Source organism: Myxine glutinosa, chromosome 11 (genome assembly GCF_964187855.1).
Source record: "Myxine glutinosa chromosome 11, kmMyxGlut1.1, whole genome shotgun sequence".
In the NCBI taxonomy this organism is placed as follows: Eukaryota; Metazoa; Chordata; class Myxini; order Myxiniformes; family Myxinidae; genus Myxine; species Myxine glutinosa.
This window is the reverse complement of record NC_136271.1, coordinates 112015546-112038125: the sequence shown is the minus strand read 5'-3', so window position 1 is coordinate 112038125 and position 22580 is coordinate 112015546. Positions and strand designations below refer to the sequence as shown.

The 22580-nt window shown below is 45.6% G+C and overlaps 1 protein-coding gene across 5 annotated transcripts in view; it reads right to left on the bottom strand.

Annotated features, from left to right (window-relative positions):
* The window catches only part of LOC137436990 (BTB/POZ domain-containing protein 3), a 67749-nt gene that overhangs the window by 6369 nt on the left and 38800 nt on the right, over nucleotides 1-22580 (bottom strand). For all 5 annotated transcript variants that reach the window (XR_013625028.1, XR_013625029.1, XM_078787000.1 and 2 more), the window contains 2 exons: nucleotides 15514-15632; nucleotides 6622-6838 (listed from right to left, as the gene is read on the bottom strand). Coding sequence is in view for 3 of the 5 variants with exons in the window: in XM_068131267.2 (XP_067987368.1) it covers nucleotides 6622-6838; nucleotides 15514-15632 (336 nt within the window). In the remaining 2 variants the exon portion in view is untranslated. The remainder of the gene's footprint in view (nucleotides 1-6621; nucleotides 6839-15513; nucleotides 15633-22580) is intronic.

Here is a 22580-nt window from a genome sequence, read left to right as displayed (position 1 = left end):
TCGAGAAGTTGAAGAATGGTGGGATGCTTGGCAGAAGCTTGGGCGAGTGGCACAATAAGACTGCAAATCTGGACATGAGTACGCCCAGGAGTAGCTATGAAGCTGGGATGCAATTCGCCAGACACGTTTTGTTTGTAGAAAAAAGCGCGCCATCTCGCTCTTGCTTTCCCTCACCCGGGCTCCGATAAATCCCGCGTGAGCATAGCGAGAGGATAAGGCTTCTCTCTTTTTTGTCTTGTCCTTCTCCCTGTCTTAGCTGTCTGTAGTGTGTATAGATAAAATAACGCGATAAGCCATTCGATACATCATGGGTGCGAGGGGATTATAAAGTGTGCGTAATAATGAATGAAATACGTGCTTTTCTCTCTTCCCCAGCTCCCAATCGCTTTAATTTTTTTTTTGCCTTGGAGAGGAGGTCCGGGAATGTGGTTGCTTGGGGAAAATCCGATTGCATTGAGGTCCCTTTCCCTGTGAACTGTTTATTTATCGGCAGGAAAAATGATCAAAAGTGTTCAGGACTTCTTTGGTAACTGCAGTGTGATAATGATATTGGTACATAATGATAGTGATAATGGTACATAATGATAGCGCGGCAAGCAAAAGACACCGGTTTTTTAAAATTGATTCCCTGTTTATTGATTTACCACTGTGCTTCAATGTGTCTGTCCAGGACATAACTTTTTTACCAATTGAGCTTTTGTCATCATGTCTTCAACAAACATTTATTATGAGAATATGGAGAACATAAATGAAGAAAATGCACAAATACTGTATATACTTTTAGCTGTTGTTTTCGCCAAGTTTAGCTCGAGTACTAACATGATGCATTTTGCATTTTGGGATGCTTTCTAATCGAATCGAATCTAATTTAATTAGATTTCTAATCTAATTCTAATCTAATTGGCATTTATAACCACGGCGTGTGTAAGTCAACGGCCGTTGGGAATTGGTGCCAAACCTCGATTGGAGGTTATATAAAACCTTCAGTGGTGGAGGTAAAAAGCAGAACACAGGGAGACAGCAAAATAAAACAGAAATATAACTAAAACGGAATGAAGAGATATCGTGGAGTTTGGAACAGTACCAAAGGGACAAAGAGTGTGCAAGAGGAGGCACCAGGAGGTGTTGGGATGATGAGGTATGAGGCGCACGTGATCCCAGAGGTTAGAGAGAATCCCACAGAACACTGAAGAGCACAGTAGGCTGGCAGAGCCAGCAGGTGCCACTACCAGGTACGTGGATACAAAGGGTAATGGAGCAAGTGAGGAGAGAGTCCACGTAATAGAGGCCTGGACAGGCACTTTCCTGGGGAGGTGTGTGTGCCTGGGTGTATGCGGGATGGATCACACACATGAGCTGCCTGTACCGGAACCTGCCACACTGGTAGGAGTGTGTGTGGCCGACACTGAACCGCCAGTATGCAAAGAGTGCACTTCGGTGCCAGTAAGGGAGGTAGCTGGACGCCACGCTGCCCGTTTGTGCCGGCACTAATGAGGTTGAATGTGAGCGAGAGTGCACGAATGTGAGTGTGAGAACAGTGTGTGTGAGTGCTAGAATGTACGAGAAAGAAGGAAGACGAACGCCGGAAGGGGGAGCCGCCGCCATTACAGATGGAATGGTTAGTCTTAGAACTGGGTCGGCTTTCCACAAAGTTAGTGAGAACGGCTCAGGCTCGGGATGAGCTGAGAGGCAGGCCGAGTGTGTGGCATGATGGAGCATGCATGAGCACAGGAACAGGGAGTACAATTCTGAAAGGATAGTCATGCTCCCTCCAGGTATTTTGGAAGATCCGGTGTGCCAAAGGAAGACGGTGCAGATGTGTGCACAGCATGGCCCCCGTACGCCTTACAAAAAAAGGAGGGGGACGAAGGCAAATTGGGGTCAGAGAAGTATTCCCCACGAGCCCTATTAAAATGGAGGGGGACACCGGACACAGACAGGTAAATGTATTGGTAAAAAGGTGGAGGCACCAAGACAGATAGAGAGAGGTCCCATGTGGGCCGGGCAGAGGTCCCACTCCACAGGTGGATGTGGCGGCTGAGGCAGAAAGGTCGCCGTGGGGTTTCCACGATGACCAGGAAAAAATAGAAAGCAGAGACAGAAATAAGCAGCTGACATGTGAGACACATAGTTATATATGGATTTAGAACACAGGTACTTTGTTTTAAATTGACATTTTAAATTATAATGAAAAGAGAATTGGAAATTATAAAATCTCAAATTGTGTACGATTGAATTTGGATTATAATTGGCTGACTTTTAGAGCAGAATGCCTTCCTCCTCCCTTCTCTCAGGTGAACGGGATTAGGGATGAATGGGGGAATGGATGTGAAGATAACACTGCATTGACACAGTTCACAGGAGTATGGTAATTTAGTTTTGCAAGGACCCATTGAGTCCCACGTTGATAGTGAAGACCATATAGGGGAAGGCACACCCACATGAAAATGTATCAGGAAACACGATTGATCACTGGCTGTTTGGATGCCCATGAGATTCGACAAAAGTCACATGAATAAGGGCTACAATTTGGATTGACTCATGTCAAAAGAAGATGAACCACAAGGCAAGGCATGTCACCGCTTGAAATCCCAGTGGTCGGAGGCAATGCCAATCATATAATCACCATAATAAAGTGAATGTGTGCATACCACCCAAACATAAAAGATACAATTGAATACGTTTGTGCAAACTGTTGCTGCAGTGTAACGCACTAACGTACATTCAAGATTTACATCAAGCCACTTGCATAAAGTACAGCGAGCGGTGACTTCTCACTGCAGGGCAATTACTGATGGGCCATGGCATATCTCGATCACACCAAATTTAAACAGCAGTTTGGTCAACGTTCATAAGAATCACAAAGGGCAACGAGAATGATTGCAAAATGAAATGTATAATCACAGATCAGACTATGTGAAAACCAACTTTTAGTTTTTCACCCATTAAAACAGCATGATGTCGACTGTATTGATCATCTTTTCAGATAACCTCAACATTTTACAGGTTCATTACAAATTGTACCCAAATTGTACATGTTTCAAATCCATTTATAAACTTCAAAATGTTAACCTATTTTTAACACTTTAAACTCCAAATGAACCAAACTCCATGAATGTTTGTGTCTGCATAAAGAACCATAATGGGCAAATAAAGTTGCCAAAGCTCTACAAAGGTAATATTATTTAATTTTAATTTTAATAATGTTTAAACTCACCTTCATTCCACCCCTCCTCTATCGTTTTTAAACGGATCTCTGACTTGAAAATCACAATAAACACAGTTTTAATAAATGTTCGTTTTTCATTAACCATCCACTTTCTAAACTCGCCACTCATACCTCCCCTCCTAAACTCCCCCCTTACCCCTCCCTTTCAGTTCTCCCCCCTCGCCCCTCCCCTCCATATCTCCCCCCTTGCCCCTCCCCTACAAAACTCCCCCCCAACCCCTCCCCTTCAAATCTACCCCCCTACCATCTTTCTCCAATTCTCCCCCCTCCTCCTCCAAGCTGCCTCCTCCTCACTTCGTCTCCCTTCTGTCTCATACCTCCACCTCCTCCAACCTTCTACTTTGCTCTGCCCCCCCTCAAACAACCCCTCACTGTGCCTCATCCCATCACCATCAAACCTTTTGTCCTCCTCATCCTTCCCTTTCTCCTAACTCTTCTGCAATCTCTGACCCACTATCAACAGCTCTCCCTACCACCCCCCCTCTCACCCTTCATCTTACCCCACTCCTCCCCTGTCCTGCACCCGATGCTCCCCCTCCCTCTTCCTTAATGGTGTGGACCTCAAACATCCGGGGCCTTCGCTCAAACTTGACTGATCTCTCCATACAGGTTGCTTCTGACAAACCAGACGTAATCTGCTTAACAGAAACTTTCCTCCTTCAAGATGTCTCTGATTCCTTAATATCTCTTCCTGGTTACTCCCTCCTCCGGTATGATAGACCTGAGCCTCGTTCCTGGAGGTGGGGTAGCAATCTTTCTCAAAAACTCTCTTCCTCACTCTCCTTGCACTGCCCTCTCTCCACCCTACCCCCAGGAGTACCTCTGGCTACGGCTTCCTCTCCCCTCCCACCTTTTGTTCATATGTGTCTGTACCATCCTCCAAACAGTGATAACTCCATTTACATTTCACTGTCTGACAACATGGACCAACTTTTATTCACTCATCCCAACTCTTTCTTCCTCATATGTGGCGACTTCAACTGTCATCATGCCAGCTGGCTGGGTGTGGGTACCACTCTCACCAGCCATGGCATCTCAGCAAATTACTTCTGCGACTCATTGGGACTGGCACAATCTGTCAATTTCCCGACCCGGATCTCATTCAACCGAGCATCTTCTCTTCTAGACTTGGTTATGCCAAACTTCCCTGCAAATGTCTGCTGCTGTTCTTCTGCTCCAATCGGTTCTTCTGATCATGTGCTTGTTAAAGTGGACATCTCTCTGGCTATTCTCAGATAGCCTCCTCAGCCTCGACGCGTCTGGCATTTCACTCAGGCTGATTGCCACGGTCTGCAAGCAGCCATCAATCATCCGGACTGGTCTCCCATCTCTACTGCCTCTGACATCAACTCTTCCTCGGAATTCTTCCAAAGCAAACTGCTCTCTCTCATGCACAGATTTGTCCCATCTCGTCTTCAGTTGTCATACCCTTCCTCCCGTCCATGGTGCACTGAAACTTGTCGTGAGACAGTTGCCCTGAAACAACTTGTCTTTGCCTCTTGGAAGGGTAATCCAACTGAAGGCAATCTCAGTTCCTTCCACCATGCTTGGAAGAAGTGTGTGTCTACCCTCAGGAGAGGCAGGAAACAATATCTCTCTGCTCTCAAGACTGAACTCTCAAACCTGTCTCCTTCCTCCAAATCCTGGTGGCATCTGGTCAAATCTGTTTCTGGTGTATGTTCCCCCTCCATCCCCTCCCTCACCACAAATGGCTACACAGTTGACACAGAATGTGACAAAGTCGAATCCCTTAACTCTGTGTTTGCCTCAAAATCCTGTGTCCCAAACCCATCTCTCTCTGTACCCACCTTACCAAGTCAAACCCAGCTGCTCCTGGACTCTGTGTCCTTCTCTCCTGACAAGGTGGACAAGTTTCTGTCAAACCTCGACACTGATTCTGCAACTGGACCAAACGGCATCAGCCCACGTGTCCTAAAATCCTGCTCTGCCACTCTTTCACACCCTCTCTCTATTCTCTTCACCCTCTCTTTAGCTCAAGGTCATCTGCCAGCATCATGGAAATCAGCAAACATTACCGCTTTACACAAAAAAGGTGCAAAAACAGATCCTTGCAATGTCTCTCATCTCCCCTTCCTGTTCACGCTGGAGTTCCCCAAGGCAGTGTTCTGGGCCTTGTGCTTTTTCTGGTCTTCATCAATGATCTCTCCGACTCTCTGGAAAATCCTCTCTATCTCTTTGCTGATGACTCCGCTCTCTGCTGCTCCATTACTCATCCCTCAGATCGGCAGTCCGCAGCCTCCTCACTCTCTGCAGACCTGGTCAAAATCACAGACTGGTCAAACAAGTGGAACATGTCTTTCAATCCTGACAAATCTCACACTCTCACTATGTCTCTGAAAAGACTGACTGGACAACCCTCCCATCTACTTTCTGAACAATCCTCTCCAAGAAGTTCTGTCACTCAAGCTGTTGGGTCTCACGATCTGCCATGATCTTTTCTGGGAAAACCACATTTCCAAGCTGGCCTCCAAAGCCAGTCGCCGACTGGGCATCCTTCGTCGTGCGAAGTCCTTCCTTGGCACACATGAGCTCCTCACCACATACAAGGCTTTCATCCGCAGCTCAATGGAATACTGCTCTCCCCTCTGGTCTGGTGCTTCTGCCTCACACCTAGCTCGCTTTCACGCTGTTGAAACCAAAGCTTTCAGAATCATTGGAATCTCCCGCGATTAAGCTAACTCTGAGGGCCTTTCACTCACTCACCGCAGGCAGGTAGGTGGTATTTTTGTCTTCCACCGACTCCTATCCGGCCTCGCTCCCCCAGCTCTATCTGTGCTCTGTCCCCCAAATATTCCTGCAGGTCGCACAATATCTGCCAGCAACCCTCTTCTCGTGAAATTGCCAAAATCAAGACTCTCTGCTCACCTTCACTCTTTCATTCCTCTTTACTCCTGCCTCTGGAACAAACTCCCTCGCTCTCTTCAATCCCACTGCTCCCTCCAGGTCTTTGAAACAGCTGTTCACCACCGTCTCTTGTTATCCCCATCAAAACTTTGATCTTTTCTACCCCCGTTAATTCACCCCAGATCCACTTTTTTTTGAAATACCGACTTCTTTCCTGGAAGACCGAGCAGTGACCATGTGTTTTATATCACCCCCCACCCCCCCTTCCCATGCCCCCAACTCCCCCAAGCCCTCCTCCTCCCACAGATCTCCCGATGTCCCTGCTCTCAAATGTTGTACTTGTGTGCTTCCCCCTCTCTACCCATCTTGTCTCCCACTCTCTTTATTATGTCTTATGTGTCCGTTTTTTTTCTTGTGATTAATGTTAGCTCTTACACGAGCCTCAATCTTGTATACAAAAAAAATACAAAAAAATTAAAATGAACTCCATTTAGAAATATTGACAAATCACTTTAAGATGTACTGACCTGAGCATCAATGACCTCCCAGCAGCGCTGCTCAAGTCCTGGTTCTTGAAAGAGGCGGCTCTGAGCCAGCAGCACACAGGCATTACGGGCTGACAGGCCAGTCTCAAGGTATGCTACACAGGCACGTGCAAGGTGTCCCACTAGATACTTTTTGGCTACGTAGAGGGTTGCCAGCACAGAATCTGGCTCCAGTTCCACCTCATCACAGTAGATATACCTGGATAATAAAATAGAAACAGTAACATCATTAGGATTAAAAAATCGATTTGATCGTTGGAAGCTAGCAGATACAGAGCATCGGTAGCTCAACAAAATGAATGTGGCTGTTTTGTTGCTCACCTGGCCTTCTTCCCTATATATCGTTTTAGCTCAAGGTCATCTGCCAGCATCATGGAAATCAGCAAACATTACCGCTTTACACAAAAAAGGTGCAAAAACAGATCCTTGCAATTTCTCTCATCTCCCCTTCCTGTTCAGGCTGGAGTTCCCCAAGGCAGTGTTCTGGGCCTTGTGCTTTTTCTGGTCTTCATCAATGATCTCTCTATATATCATGCTATATATCGTTTTTGGCCCCATCTCTCATTGGTGAAGAATTCCTTAAAAATTTTAAAACTCTCGTATCCAGATCTGGATCTTCACCAAAATCTAATCGATTCTTCCTTGTGACACACCCAACCTTTCCACCAAAATTGTCCGAATCCATCCACAACTTTTTCAGATATCCTGTTCACAGACAAACAGAGACAGGGGTGAAAACATAGCTGTCCCTCACCTTCAGTGGTGGAGGTAAAGACTGCAAAAGGTTCCACTAGGAGTGACCCAATATCAAATTTAGAGTTATAGAAAATTTTCCCTCGTTTTGACCCCACCTCGTGCAGGGCCAAAATGATACTGCTACATCACCTTTCCGCCGTGTGGTGATCATAACTGCTAAGTTTGGTGCATATCTGCACAACCGGTTAGGAGGAGATAGTGTGATGGATGGAGCCGATTACAATATCACTCCATTTTCTTTCTAAAAGCTTGGGGATAATTATGTCAATGTCATGTTTTTCATAACTGAACTGCAAGGGAAAGCACATATAATAGTTCATTTCTCCAGATCTTCATTTATCAGCTGTTGTAGTGCCCGTGTCTGTCTACCTGTCTGTGTGTGTCCACATCTATATATTTTTGCTTTAATATTTTCTCTGTAACCCGTTGTTTGATTGATGCAAAACTTTAAACATAGGAGGGACTCCACATGGAGAATATATTATTGATAACTCTGACATTAGGTCGCATGCTATGGCAGTCATATTGGATTAAAGGAAAACATTTGGACCTCTTCCCAGAAAACGCTGAACAAACAAGCATTCTGAGTATTGCGCTGCAATACATGTCCCCAAACGGCAGTCTGTCGTCCGGAAAACTGTTGGGGAAATTACCGAAGTTCAAAGTGCCATAACTTTGTCAAAAATGATCGAAACGTCGTGAAGTTCGAACTTGATCTGTAACTTATCATGAGGAAACCATGTACCAAGTTTGAAATCATTAGCATTGAGAGTTTCGAAAAAAAGTCCGGAAAACTGTTCTTTGCATGACGGACGGACAGACAGACGGACAGACTGACAGACAGAGGGACGGAGTGCAAACCTATAGTCCCCTCCGGTGTACACCGGTAGGGGACTAAAAAAATTGAAACTTGGCACATGTCATCAACTCCCCATACGATATATAGGGTGATAATGATGATATTGTTGCGGTTTTTAGGACCCACCACTTTGTAAATATTTGTAATAATCCCTTATAAATAATCCCCTGTAAATATTCCCATTTTTGTGTAAAGATCAAAGGTCGCACCCTAGTTAGGTCATATTGCAACACGTAGAACACCATAGGATCTTCTTTAGTTATTTCATTAGTATGTGTTCTAGTTAAGGATCTGTTTCCAATCGTTGAATCTGCGTTGTATTAATCAAATAACCTAGGCCCCTTCAATTACCCCCAATCTCTCTCTCTCCAAAGTGCCAGTAGCACCTACAGTCGGGGTTTGTCCCTCCCAATGCTCTCACGTGATTTTATTAGCAGCGTTTGCTGCACAAAACGCCATTAGACATGTGCTCATCTTGGAGAAGAAGGGCGGAGTGCCGGGAGGAGGCGGGGCCCTCTGTCAACTGGCTGTCAAAGGTGGAGCCAAGGAGCCCTCATCAACCAGTCAGGGCCGAGGCCAGCTCACCGGTAGGCGGATCCAAAAGGCAGGCGGCTTTATACGCGAGTGGGCAATATAAGCGGGTGCGTGGGACTACTTGAAGAGATGAGCCAGGGAGAGAGAAGGAGTCAAACCTAAAGAGATGAGAGGAGAGGTGCCCGGGAGAACGACTCGAACAGATGAGAAAGGAGTCCTTGCTTGCCGTTGTCACGGACCATTGGAGGCGCACCACTGGCCGAAGGCTAAGGGACAATTTATTACGTACGCCACATCCCAGTCTTTCCCCCCGCGATATAATTGTCCGCTCACGTTAAACGCCACGCGAAGCTGCCGGCCGCTCATGCCGCGGTACAAGTGAACACCCGGAGCGTGGACCGGAGCACGAGGTCGGAGCCGGACCTCACCGCCTATCATCGGCGCCTACCTACCACCTGCCCGGACCCTTCTCTTCCTTCCCGCCACCAACACCACCTTTTCGTGTAAGTGTGTTTGTTCCGTCCTGGGAGTGATAATATAAGAGTGTATAAGGTTTGCCCTGTGTATCTGCTTCTTCCTCTTCACTGTACATTCCCTTTCGTTTATTCCTTGGTTTTGTACATAATTAATAAACCTGTGTTCTTCCTTCTTATTCTTTGGGTTTCCTCTCATCCGGTCGCTTTAGTGTTTTTCTCCATTGATATACGTGGCACGATATAGGAACCGCTATAATCGGGTCTAGTCTTTGTTAACGGCCTGAGTCGTGGCTCGCTTCGCTCAGCGTGTCCATTACAGCCGCGGCTCGGGCGGGGCTCATTTCCTCGCTTACCAGGAGGCGCTGGTAATTAGGTAATAGGATCAATTGGCCTACCACCCTATTCAGCGCTGACCAGAAGTGACGTCATAGCTCCAGGACTCGGCCGGCCAGCTTAATAGATGAGAGGATTAACCCCCACCCCCCCCCCCCTCGGTAAGGGGAGCGCCGTACTCTGAGATCCGCAACAATATCAATGGAGAAGTGGTATTCCAGCCATAATTGGTTCAATCAAAATCGTATATGAAAAATCTGAAACTTAATTTACCTGATAGCTTCGACCAGATATGAGTGACAAATTAAACTTATGATGTCATCAGTCATGTGAAAATAAAAACATAAAAAATCTTCTCCAGAACCACTTAACAGATCAATGCAAAACTTCATACATATGATCGACTTGCCATGAAGAGTATAGTTTGAATTTATTTTCATCTTCATTGACAATTTAGCTTGAATGTGCACAAAAGTGGTCGTTAAATATCCTAACAATCAATCAATAAAGCTACGGATCATAGCAATGGATGTCCCATAATAGGGTGCATGGACAGTATGGGTATTTGAGCCATAAGAACAGCGAGCCATAATAGTAGGGTGTTCAGTTAACGATGGTATTTATGTTCAGAATGAGTGCGCAAGGAGAGACCATACGCTCTACGAGTGCCGTTCTAGTTATATAAAGAATTGCTGTCTTTAAAGTAAAATTTGATAATTATCCCCATGCTTTTGGAAAAAAAACAGAGGGATATTGTATTCGGCTCAATCCGTCCGTTAACCTATTTCACTGGAACGGCACTCAGTTGTGAGCATACCTCCGCCAGGTGAACAGTTTACGTTTTGTATCCCAGAGTAGATCAGAAAATAACAATACAGAATCACACTTAATCAAAATCATCTGTCCACAACTTTTTGAGATATCCTGCTTTGTTTCGTTTTTGGCCCCATCTCCCAATGGTGAAGAATCCCTTTTTTTTTTTTTTTTTCTTCTTTTTTTTTGTATACAAGATCGAGGCTCGTGAAAGAGCGAACATTAATCACACAGAAAGACAAACCGACACATAAAACATATAACATCGGGAGCGGTAGACAAGATGGGGAGAGAGGGGGAAGGACACAAACACAACATTTGAGAGCAGGGACCGAGAGACATGGAGACATCGAGAGATCTGAGAGAGGGCGAGGGCTTTGGGGGGGGGGGGGGCATGGGAAGGGGGCGGTGGGAGAGGTATAAAACATATGGACACTGCCAGGACATCCAGGAAAGAAGTTGGAATTTCAAACAAGGTGGATCTGGGGTGAATTAGCGGGGGTAGAAAAGATCAAGGTTTTGGATGGGGGAAGATAAGAGATGGTGGTGAACAGCTGTTTTAAAGACCTGGAGGGAGGAGTGGGATTGAAGGGAGTGAGGGAGTTTGTTCCAGAGGCGGGAGAAAAGAGGCATGAAAGAGTGAAGGTGAGCAGAGAGCCGAGATTTCGGCAGTTTAACCATCAGAGGGTTGCTGGCAGATCTTGTGCGACCTGTAGGAATATTTGGGCGACAGAGCACAGAGAGAGCTGGGGGTGCAAGGCCGGAGAGGAGTCGGTAGAAGACAGAAAGACCACCTACCTGCCTGCGGTGAGTGAGTGAAAGGCCCTCAGAGATAGCTTCATCGCAGGAGATTCCAATAATTCTGAAAGCTTTGGTTTCAACAGCGTGAAGCCGAGCTAGGTGTGAGGCAGGAGCACCGGCCCATAGGGGAGAACAGTATTCCATTGAGCTGCGGATGAAAGCCTTGTATGTGGTGAGGAGCTCAGGTGTGCCGAGGAAGGATTTCGCACGACGGAGGATGCCCAGTCGGCGACTGGCTTTGGAGGCCAGCTTGGAAATGTGGTTTTCCCAAGAAAGATCATGGCAGATAGTGAGACCCAAAAGCTTGAGCGACAGAACTTCTTGGAGAGGATTGTTGAGAAAGTAGATGGGAGGGTTGTCCAGTCGATCTTTTCGGAGAGACATAGAAAGAGTGAGAGATTTGTCAGGATTGAAAGACATGTTCCACTTGTTTGACCAGTCTGTGATTTTGTCCAAGTCTTCAGAGAGTGAGGAGGCTGCAGACTGCCGATCTGAGGGAAGAGGATTGGAGCGGCAGAGAGTGGAGTCATCAGCAAAGAGATAGAGAGGATTTTCAAGAGAGTCAGAGAGATCATTGATGAAGACCAGAAAAAGCACGGGGCCCAGAACACTGCCTTGGGGAACTCCAGCCTGAACAGGAAGAGGAGATGAGAGAAACCCCTTCAGGGCCACACGTTGACGACGACTAGAGAGGAAGTCCGCCAGCCATGCGTGGAGATTTCCATGGATACCAAAGGAGGAGAGTTTGGTGAGCAGAGCGGGGTGCCAGACCGTGTCGAAGGCACGTGATATGTCGAGGGAGACAGCTCTAATTTCCTGTTTGGCATTGAGGACCTCCATCCATTGTTGAGACAGCAGAAGCAGCATGTCCAGAGTAGAGTGACCTGGTCTGAAACCAAATTGATGATCAGAGATCAAGCCATTGGAGAAGAGGAAAGATTTCATATCCGAAGCAGTGATGGATTCCATGACTTTGCTGATAATTGGGAGAAGGCTGATTGGTCTGTAGTTGCTAGGATCTGTTTTTACACCTTTTTGCACCTTTTGCACTTAAAAAATTCTACTAACCAGATCTGGATCCAGATCTTCACCAAAATTGAATCGATTCTTCATTGTCACACAGACAACCTGCCCACCATGTTTCGTTCAAATCAGTCCATAACTTTTTGGGATATCCTGCTATAGGGTGGTTTTAGCCCTATCACTAAATGGTGAAGAATCACTTAAGAAATTAAAAAATTATCATATCCGAATCCATATTCAGATCTTCACCAAAATCGAATCGAATTGCCCTTGTCAGACACCCAACCAGTCCACCAAGTTTCGTTCAAATCCGTCCACAACGTTTTGAGATATCCTGCTATGTTTAGTTTTTGCCCCGATCTCCCAATGATGAAGATAAAAAAATAAAAAAATAAAAAACACCTTTAGAGGCCATTTTCCCCACAAACGGGGTTGGCCTTTTTCGGGGACCGTGGTTGTTGTTGTTTTTCGGTCCCCTTTTTGAAGCAATGTTTTACGGCCGGATGCCCTTCCTGCCGCCAACCCTTTTTGTCGCCTTTTTACGACAAACAGGGAATTACCAGTGAACTGGTACTCAATTTGCCGACCTCGGAAGGATGACAGGCTGAGTCAACCCCCTTGGCGTTAATTCAGCGATCGACCGGGATTCGAACCCAGGATCCTAAGCTGGCATCCTAGCCGCTAGCCCACCACCAGGGCTCCCAATGATGAAGAATCACTGAAAAATTGTAGTAGTCGGATCCGAATCCGGATCTTCACCAAAGTCTAATCATTTCGTCCGTGTCACATATACTACCTCTCTGCAAAATCTCGTCCGAATCCGTCCACAACTTTTTGAGATATCTTCTTCACAAACAGATCGACAGACGGGTGAAAACATAACCTCCATCCACCTTTGATGGCGAGGTAAAAAGAGGTGAAACACGTGGGCATGTTGTTATGTGATGTTATGTGATGTGTAGCACGAGTTAAAGGCTCCGTGTAGGACTTTGGTAAATTATCTTGCTGGTACAAATTTTCCTAATTACTCCCGCCAGGGAGTAATGCATTCGATCGTGTCCGTCCGTCTGTGTGTGTGTGTGTGTGTGTGTGTGTGTGTGTGTGTGTGTGTGTGTGTGTGTGTGTGTGTGCGCGCGCGCGCTGCATATGTTTGTCATTAGCTGTTATCTCAATATGCAGGTGTCAGAAGATGGAACGGAGTCCTCCCAGGTCTCAAAGTATCCACCTTTGTTTCAAGAAGGGGTCACGATTCATGGACCAAATTGTGAAGTTTTCTTATTCTCAAAGTTTTGTTCAGAGGACCATTTTCAGGATCGTCACCGAGCTCATGAGAGATTCCATTTGCAGTTCATCTGTGGTAATATCCCCAGGGAAGGTTTTTAAGTTCTCCATAAGTTTCCTCTTTGTCACTCCCATGGCTCCAATTATCACTGGCACAATTTTGACACTCTACAGCTCCCAATATCTTTTGACTTCATCTTCGAGATCTTGGTATTGGGTGATCTTCTTCATTTCTGCATTGTTTAGGGCAAAATCACTGGGATTTGAACAAAATCAATTAGCAAGTCGTTTGAATGTGTGTGTGCATGTGTGCGTGTGCGTGTGCGTGTGTGTGTGTGTGTGTGTGTGTGTCCATATCCACACACAGATCAACATTAATATAGCACCCCCAGTGTGTTAAGGGGGTAGCCTAGAAATAAAATACCCCCACGGAGCTCTGAATTGGTAAATGCTTCGCCTTGTGCACCCATTTAACAGCAACCAAACATCATTTTAATACGGAATCAGCGTTTGTACTTTGTTGGTTAATTGCGGTATGCGGATAGGGTGAAAACATTTGTCAAACCATCTGCAAGATAATCAATCACAATCACGGAGATAAACAAGTTGACGAAAGAATATTTAACGAAAGGCCAAGGTAAATGGAATTCACTCAAGCGGTGAAAAACCAATTCTTTTCACAACTCCTAGACTTGTACTCCGTGTTGTGAATATTACTCACATCTACACTCACTTCCATCATTCTTGGCAACCATCCACTGCCACTTCCCATTATGCCATGTTCTTGCCCTTCAGACAGTTCTTGTAATGGGTATAAGGTTGACCTCACGATTCGCATGTTGTCTCAGGAACTTAAGAGTAAAGATAATGACGGCCAAGCCAAATTGTACTCCTCGTGTCTGTGGCACTCGCCAAAGTGTTTTAGACCTTGACAGATTAATATATAATATCCCAGGAACTTGACTAACTCACCACACGAACAACTTTGGTCCGGCTGACTCAGAGCAAAGCTGAAATGTAGTGTCAGCACTCTCCATCTCGTTAATTGAGGCAACTTGAACACAATTCACTCACTCCCTTGCCCACAAACCACAACCTTTTATGACATGCTTGTAGTGCATCAAATTCACGAAAGTAGGACAAGACGGTTTTTTAAAATGCTGCACTCAAATGGACAAGAGCAATTATATTTATCAGAGCATAAACAAATAAATAACAAATACTTGACCATACTCGGTGGTGTAATGGTTAGGGAATGCTCTCCGAGTCTGGGAAGTCAATGGTTCAAAACCCGGCTGAGTCGTCCAAAACACTTTTAAAATGGTATGTGCAGCTTTCTTGTTTGACGTTCAGCATTTAAAAGAATGGAGCACTGGCAATCCCTATTGGTTGGCATCCTTGGGGAAGAGGAAACTCCTCCTTAGGAAATGCCACAGTGAGTGTGTTGAGAATGGTGGCGCCTTCGTTGTGACATTGTTGGTACACAGAGTGCCCCAGAAGGTGACGGCACTTCCCCCAAGCTCAGTGACTATTTTGTCCTGTCTAACATTCCTGCGTTGCATCTCAAATATTTGTCTGTATGTCCATGTGTGGGTGACCTGTTTGTGTGTGACCTACACTACAAGCCTTAGATTCGGCAAAAATAAATAAATAAACACTTCCACTCATTTATGGCCATTACTACAATATGAATGAATTCATTCATTCATTCACTACAATATGCATTACTACATGACTACAATATGAATGATCACGGTGTGTACCCCGGTTGAGAATAGGTACACCGTATCCCTGCGCATCGTAAGAGCGTGACCAAGGGTTGGCGTCAAGAAGGGCATCCGGCCATAAAAACATTGCCTCAAAACAAGGAACCATGATTGTCATGGGGCCCGTAAGGCTAACCCCCGCTCTAGCGGGGAAAATGGCCTTAAAACGATCATTCATTCATTCACTACAATATGCATTATTCAAAACAGTACCGAGAGAGAGAGCACACACTTGAGCATCGCGAGGAAGGCCGCTGGCTCGGCGTCTGGAATGGAGATTTCATCGGGCTCTTCGGCTAGCTCCCCATAGAACATGGCATAGAATACAGAACTGCTCACTGCCAAAACGTACTGGAACAACAAGCAGGGATGGAAAAGGGCACATAAAGCATGAGGACAGCCCAAAAGGCAGAAGCCAAGGCAATGAGGAAAATTCACATCAGTGAAATTTTCATTAAAATGCTTGGATTCATTACTTTCCCCTTGTCAGAAATCATTTTGCCATATCTACACCTTAAAGTCATGTGTTTCTGTCTGCCTGAGGCACTTGCATCACAATGATGTTAACCCAGATTCAAGCTCGGAGTTTGCATGTGCACCTTTGGAGCTGTCTAGTTTGGGTTCGCTTTGTGACTAGCATGCCCATAAACTGTCACCTTGTACTTCCTTCACAGGTAGGGGATTGCATCGAGTGCACGATCCCTTGGATGGACGTTAAGCAGGGTGTGCCCCGCTTCTAGCATTCGCTGGTGCATTTTAGAGATCCCAGTTTTTCCTGCCCTTGTGTAGTTTTATGGGGAACTGCAATGCCCTGACTGCAAAAGAGGTACTGCAGCAAGTGTTTCATTGCCAAATTCCTGCCCTTTGGCGTAGGGCCAACCAGCGAGCCAAATTTGTAATAAAATTCTGGTGCAGAATGCACTTACTAAATAATTGGACTAATAAGCACATTGATATAAAGTCATCGTCAAAGGGTGCAGGTTTGTCACCACAGAGTGCAAATCAACCTTGTAATTTATTCTCTCGTGCAATCTAGGAGGGGTGTCCGAAGGGTTATAGGAACGACATACTCACTCACAGTAGTCCAATAAATGATAACATTTTTCATTTTACAATAAATATGCATTTATAATTAGCTAAGGAAAAAAATCTTACCAATTAGATATACAGTGCCTTCAGAAAGTATTCAGACCCCTTGACGTTTTCACATTTTGGTGTGTTACAGCTTGAATTGAAAATGCATTAAATTGAGATTTTTTTGTCACTCATCTACACATAAAACCCCATAATGTCAAAGTGCAATTTTTTTTTAGAATTTATTACAAAATATTTAAAAATTGAAAAGCTGAAATGTCGAGTCAATAAGTATTAAACTTTGTAAATCAATAAGTAAATTAACCCTTTGCTATAACGCTCAAAATTGAGCTCAGGTGCATCCAATTTCCTTTGATTGTCCTCGAGATGTCTCTACAACTTGATTCGAGTCCACATGTGGTCAATTCAATTAATTGGACATAATTTAGAAAGAAGCACGCCTTTCTATATAAAGTCCCATAGTTGAGAATGCGTCAGGGCAGAAACTCCACCATGAAGTCCAAGGAATTGGCCGTAGAACTCCAAGACAGAATTGTGAGGAAGCAGAGGTCTGGGGAAGGGTATAAAACAATTTCTGGAGTTGAAAGTTTCCAAAAGCACATTGAGCTCCATCATTAGGAAATGGAAAGAATATGGAACAACCCAGACTCTTCCTAGAGCTGCCAGTCCGACCAAACTGAGCAAGGGGGTAAAAAGGACCTTGGTCAGTGAGGTGACCAAGAACCGAATGACCACTCTGACAGAACTACAGAGTTCCTTGGCTGAGATGGGAGAACCTGCCGGAAGGACAACTTCCGAGAACCTGCCTGAACGACAACAAGATATTTATTTCTCTGCAGCACTTCACAAATCTAGGCTTTATGGGAGAGTGGCCAGATGGAAGTCACTCCTGAGAAAAAAATGCACATGGCAGCATGCTTCGTAATTGCAAAACGGCAGGTGCAACTCAGAGCATGAGTCAAAAGATTATGTGATGGGATAAGACGAAAATCGAACTCTTCGGCCTGAATGCAAAACGCTACGTCTGGTGGAAACTGAGCACAGCTCATCGCCCATCGAACACCATTCCTACCATGAAGTATGGCAGCATCATGCTGTTGGGATGCTTTCAGTGGCAGGGATTAGGAAACGTAAGGATAGAGGGAACAATGAATGAAGCCAAATACTGGCAAATCCTTGAGGAGAACTTGCTTCAGAGTGCAAAAGACATTAGACGATGTGAAGATTTACGTTCCAACAGGACAATGACCCCAAGCATACAGCCAAAGCAACACTGGAATGGCTTCAGAAAAAGAACATGAATGTCCTTGAGTGGCCCACCCAAAGCCCAGACTTGAATTCCATTGAAAATCTGTGTAAAGACTTGAATATTGCTGTTCACTAAGGCTCCACCTCCAACTTGACAGAGCTTGAGCAAATCTTCAAGGAAGAATGGGAGAAACTCCACAAATACAGATGTGAAAAGACAAGAAGACCCAAAACTGTAATCGCTGTCTAAGGCACCTCTTTGAAGTATTGACTCAGGAGGTTGCATACTTATGTAAATTAGGTATTTCTGCTTTTTATTTTAATTATTTTGTGAAAAAAAATATATATAGATATATATATCCACTTCAATATTATGGGGTATTATGTGTAGATCGTTGACAAAAAAAAAATTCAATTGAATCCATTTTAAATTCAGGCCTCAACACAACAAAATGTGGAAAAAAAAATCAAGGAGTGTGAATACTTTCTGAAGGCACTGCATATATATACCGATATAGTTGGCCGTAGACACACACATGTCGTCTATATAAACACACATGACCAAAAGTATGTGGACACCCAAACATCGAACATCTCATTCCAAAATACAAACAACAACAACATGCATTTTAAGGCCATTTTCCCTGCTCGAGCAGGGGTTAGCCTTGCAGTCCCCATGACAATCTTCTCCATTTTGCCCTATTTTCTGCATCTCTCCTTGTTAACTTGCCCGCATTTCTTCTTCCACCATCTTTGGCCAAGTCTTTCTCGGTCTTCCCCGTCCTCTACTTCCTTCTACATTCATTTCCATCACTCTTCTCAACCAGTCACTTTCATCCTTCCTCAACACATGACCAAACTCAACCTGTTCCTCTTCACAGCATCAATCACAGGCTCTATTCCCATCATCTTTCGCAATTCATCATTCCAAAGTCATGGGCATTAATATGGAGTTGGTCCCCTCTTTGCAAAAACAGCCTCCACTCTTCTGGGAAGGCTTTCCACTAGATGTTGGAAAATTGCTGCAGGGATTTGCTTCCATTCAGACACAAGAGCATTAGTGAGGGCAGGCACTGATGTTGGGTGATTAGGCCTGGATTGCAGTCGGCGTTCCAATTCATCCCAAAGGTGTTCAACGGGATTGAGGTCAGGGCTCTGTGCAGGCCAGTCAAGTTCTCCCACACCGATCTCGACAAACCATTTCTGTATGGACCTCGCTTTTTGCACGGGGGTATTGTCATGCTGAAACAGGAAAGGGCCTTCCCCAAAATGTTGCCACAAATTTGGAAGCACACAATCGCCTAGAATGTCATTGCATGCTGTAGCGTTAAGATTTCCCTTCATTGGAACTAAGGGGCCTAGCCCGAACAATGAAAAACAGCCCAGACCATTATTCCTCCCCCACAAACTTTACAGTTAGCACTATGCATTCGGGCAGGTGGCGTTCTCCTGGCATCAGCCAAACCCAGATTCATCCATCGGACTGCCAGATGGTGAAGCGTGATTCATCACTCCAGAGAAAGCGTTTCCACTGCTTCAGAGTCCAATGGTGGCAAGCTTTACACCACTCCAGGCGACGCTTGGCATTGCGCATGGTGATCTTAGGCTTGTGAGTGGCTGCACGGCCATGGAAACCCATTTCATGAAGCTCCCGACGAACAGGTGTTGTGCTGACGTTGTTTCCAGAGGCAGTTTGGAACTCCGTAGAGAGAGTTGCAACCAAGGACAGACGATTTTTACACGCTACGCACTTCAGCACTCGGCGGTCCCGTTCTGTGAGCTTGTGTGGCCTACCCCTTCACGGCTAGGCTGCTGTTGCTCCTAGACCTTTCCACTTCACAATAACAGCACTTACAGTTGACCGGGACAGCTCCAGCAGGGCAGAAATTTGATGAAGTGACTTGTTGAAAAGGTGGCATCCTATGACGGTGCCACGTTGAAAGTCACTGAGCTCTTCAGTACGGCCCATTCTACTGTCAATGTTTGTCTATGGAGATTGCATGGCTGTGTGCTTGATTATATATACCTGTCAGCAATAGGTGTGGCTGAAGCAGCCAAATCCACGAAATAGAAGGGGTGTCCGCATAATTTTGGTCATGTAGTGTATATATGCTCACCTTCACTCCTTCATTCCTCTTTTCTCCCGCCTCTGGAACAAACTCCCTCACTCTCTTCAATCCCACTCCACGTCTTTAAAACAGCTGTTCACCACCATCTCTTATCTTCCCCCATCCAAAACCTTGATCTTTTCTATCCCCGATAATTTCACCCCAATTCCACTTTTTGAAATACCAACTTCTGTCCTGGAAGTCCTTGGTGTCCTTGTGTTTTATACTTCTCCCACCCCCCCCCCCCCTTCCCACGCCTCCTCCCCCCAAGCCCTCTCCCTCCCACACATCTCCCTGCTCTTAAATGTTGTGTGCTCTCAAGTGTTTGTGTAATTCCCATTCTCTTGTCTTCCGCTCCCTCTTTTTATATATTTTGTTTGTCTGGTTGATTTGTTTGTGAAGTAAATGTCAGCTCTTTCACGAGCCTCGATTCAGTATACCAAAAAAAAAATAATAATAATAATAATATATAATTATATATACATATATATATATATATATTCACGGCCGTCGATGTGTCTGTATGTATGTATGTATGTATATATATATATATATATATATATATATATATATATATATATATATATATATATATATATATATATATATATATATATATATATATATATACAGTATATATATATATATAATTATATATATAACATGGAATATATATATAACACATATGTAAGCCCTCACAAGCCAACCAGGGCTGATGTAACATCACCGACAGGCGTGGCCTTGAGGCCCGCGTAGTGATCGCGTGGCGCGTTATATAAGCGCGAACGCAAAGCCCTTTCATGGACTGCGCAAAGAACTTGTTCGGCGGCGCTCATGCAAAAGGACTTTTGATGAGAGAGCGCTGGTTGTTTCAAACGCCTGATACGGAGCGCACAGTTGGGAGAGGACTCACTCGCTGGCGCTGATAAGGGAACTTGGGAGAGGGGGCGTTGAACACAAGCGTGCAATTATTACGTATGCTGGGGAACACCAGTTTCCCCCGTTATATGAACTGTCCGCTCGCGTCCAACTACGTGCGGACCTGTCTGCCGGGTTTCGACGCTGGACCAGAGCCTGGACTGGTGTCGACTGGAGCCTGGACCCTCTACCTGACCACCTACCAGCTACAATCCCCATGTGAGTGTGTCTGTTTGTCTGGGGTATAGAATAAGACTGTTTTAAGACTGCCCTGTGTCCTGCTTCTTCTTCTTCCTTTCTGGTACATTCTTTCCTTTCCTCTTTTTGTTTGTAATAAATTCACCTGTTCTTTCTGGTTTCGTCTTAATCCCTTCGCTTTCGTCTTTTCTCAATTGAGTACCTGTGGCACGATTAGGAACCGCTCAGAATCGGGTTCAGTCTCATTGTTAACAGCTCAGATCGCGGATTGCTAACCGCTCGGCATTTTCCAACATATCCGTGGTTCGAGCGGGAGTTATTCCCTCGTTTCCGGCCGGTTGGTACTTAGGTAGTAGTGAACCCCTAGGCCTAACAAACCCTATCTAACGCCGTGCCGGGAAGGACATTCTAACCCCCAGGACTCGTGACGGCCAGCTAAAAAGACAAGGGGATTAACCCCCCCCCCTCCCCCGCTTGATAAGGGGAGCACTGACCCCCGAGATCCGTAACAATATATATATATATATATATATATATATATATATATATAAATATATATATATATTGTTACGGACGCGGTTTAGATGTTATTTACCGAGCGGTGGTATTGCCACGACCGAACAGTTACAGTTATTCCCCGACTAGACCCCGATTCCACCCAGACGTTGACCAAATCGCGCTATGCCAAATCAATGATGGAAAGGACACGACGACGGGGAAAGAGGAAACGACACAAGGGGTACAGTTCTCAAGACCTCCGGAGGAGGGTATAATTACAGTGGTGGAGAAAAGGGGGTAGATTACACGGCAGAGTGAGGTAAAAGACACAGAAGAGATGGGCACTTAAATACAATCTTATCTATTCCCGGACAGACCACAGACAAACGGAACAAGGCTGACTTACACAGGGATTGATGGCAGGGAGGGACAGGTAGTTCGATGGCACAAGGTGCACCTTGGCTCGGGGACAGGATAAAGCACGGTCCAGTCCAGAAGATGCGGGGAGGCCTCACAGCGCTCGGAGGGTACGTCTTGCTTGCTCCAAGCTCAGCGCGCATCTGACGTCACCTCCCTCTCCCTGCGCATGCTCAGCGGGGAGTGACACACCCTCGGCTGGTTGGCTCCGCCCCACTGGGGCCGGTCCGCCGCTTCCATTGGGTGCGGGGGTTACCTGGCTCCGCCCTTGACAAGGAGCTGACAGGGAGCCCCTATTTGGTAACCCCGTCGAGCACATGTTCGATGGCGGCTCGTTGGGGAGGCCTGGTGCCCTCCCAACACCCCCTACCAACCGAGCCGGAGTGAGGACGCGCACTCCCCGCGCCCGCCGCTGCCGTTGTTGTTGTTGTTGTTGCTGAACCGTGAGGAAGAGCTGCGGGGAGGTATTGGGAGGTCCTAAACTTCCTAACAGTGCCATACAATCACATTCTGGTGCAACGAAGGGTCAGAATGAATGGAAACGAGTCCTTAACTGACATAGACTAAGAATAACTAGCAAGATGTCCTATAGTTGTCTTACATGAGATGCGGTGAACCTGGGCACGACATTTAATGGGGGAAATAGGGGGAGGTCGGGTCTACAGAGTGTTGTTTACAGAAAATGGGACTAGGGAATGGGGGATTGGGGATAGTTGGGAAGTATTGAGGAAATAGGGGAATATTTACAAGCGGATATGGATGGATGCAAATCCCATATCCGCAACATTGCACCCTTCTCTACCTCGGGGCGTCCCGA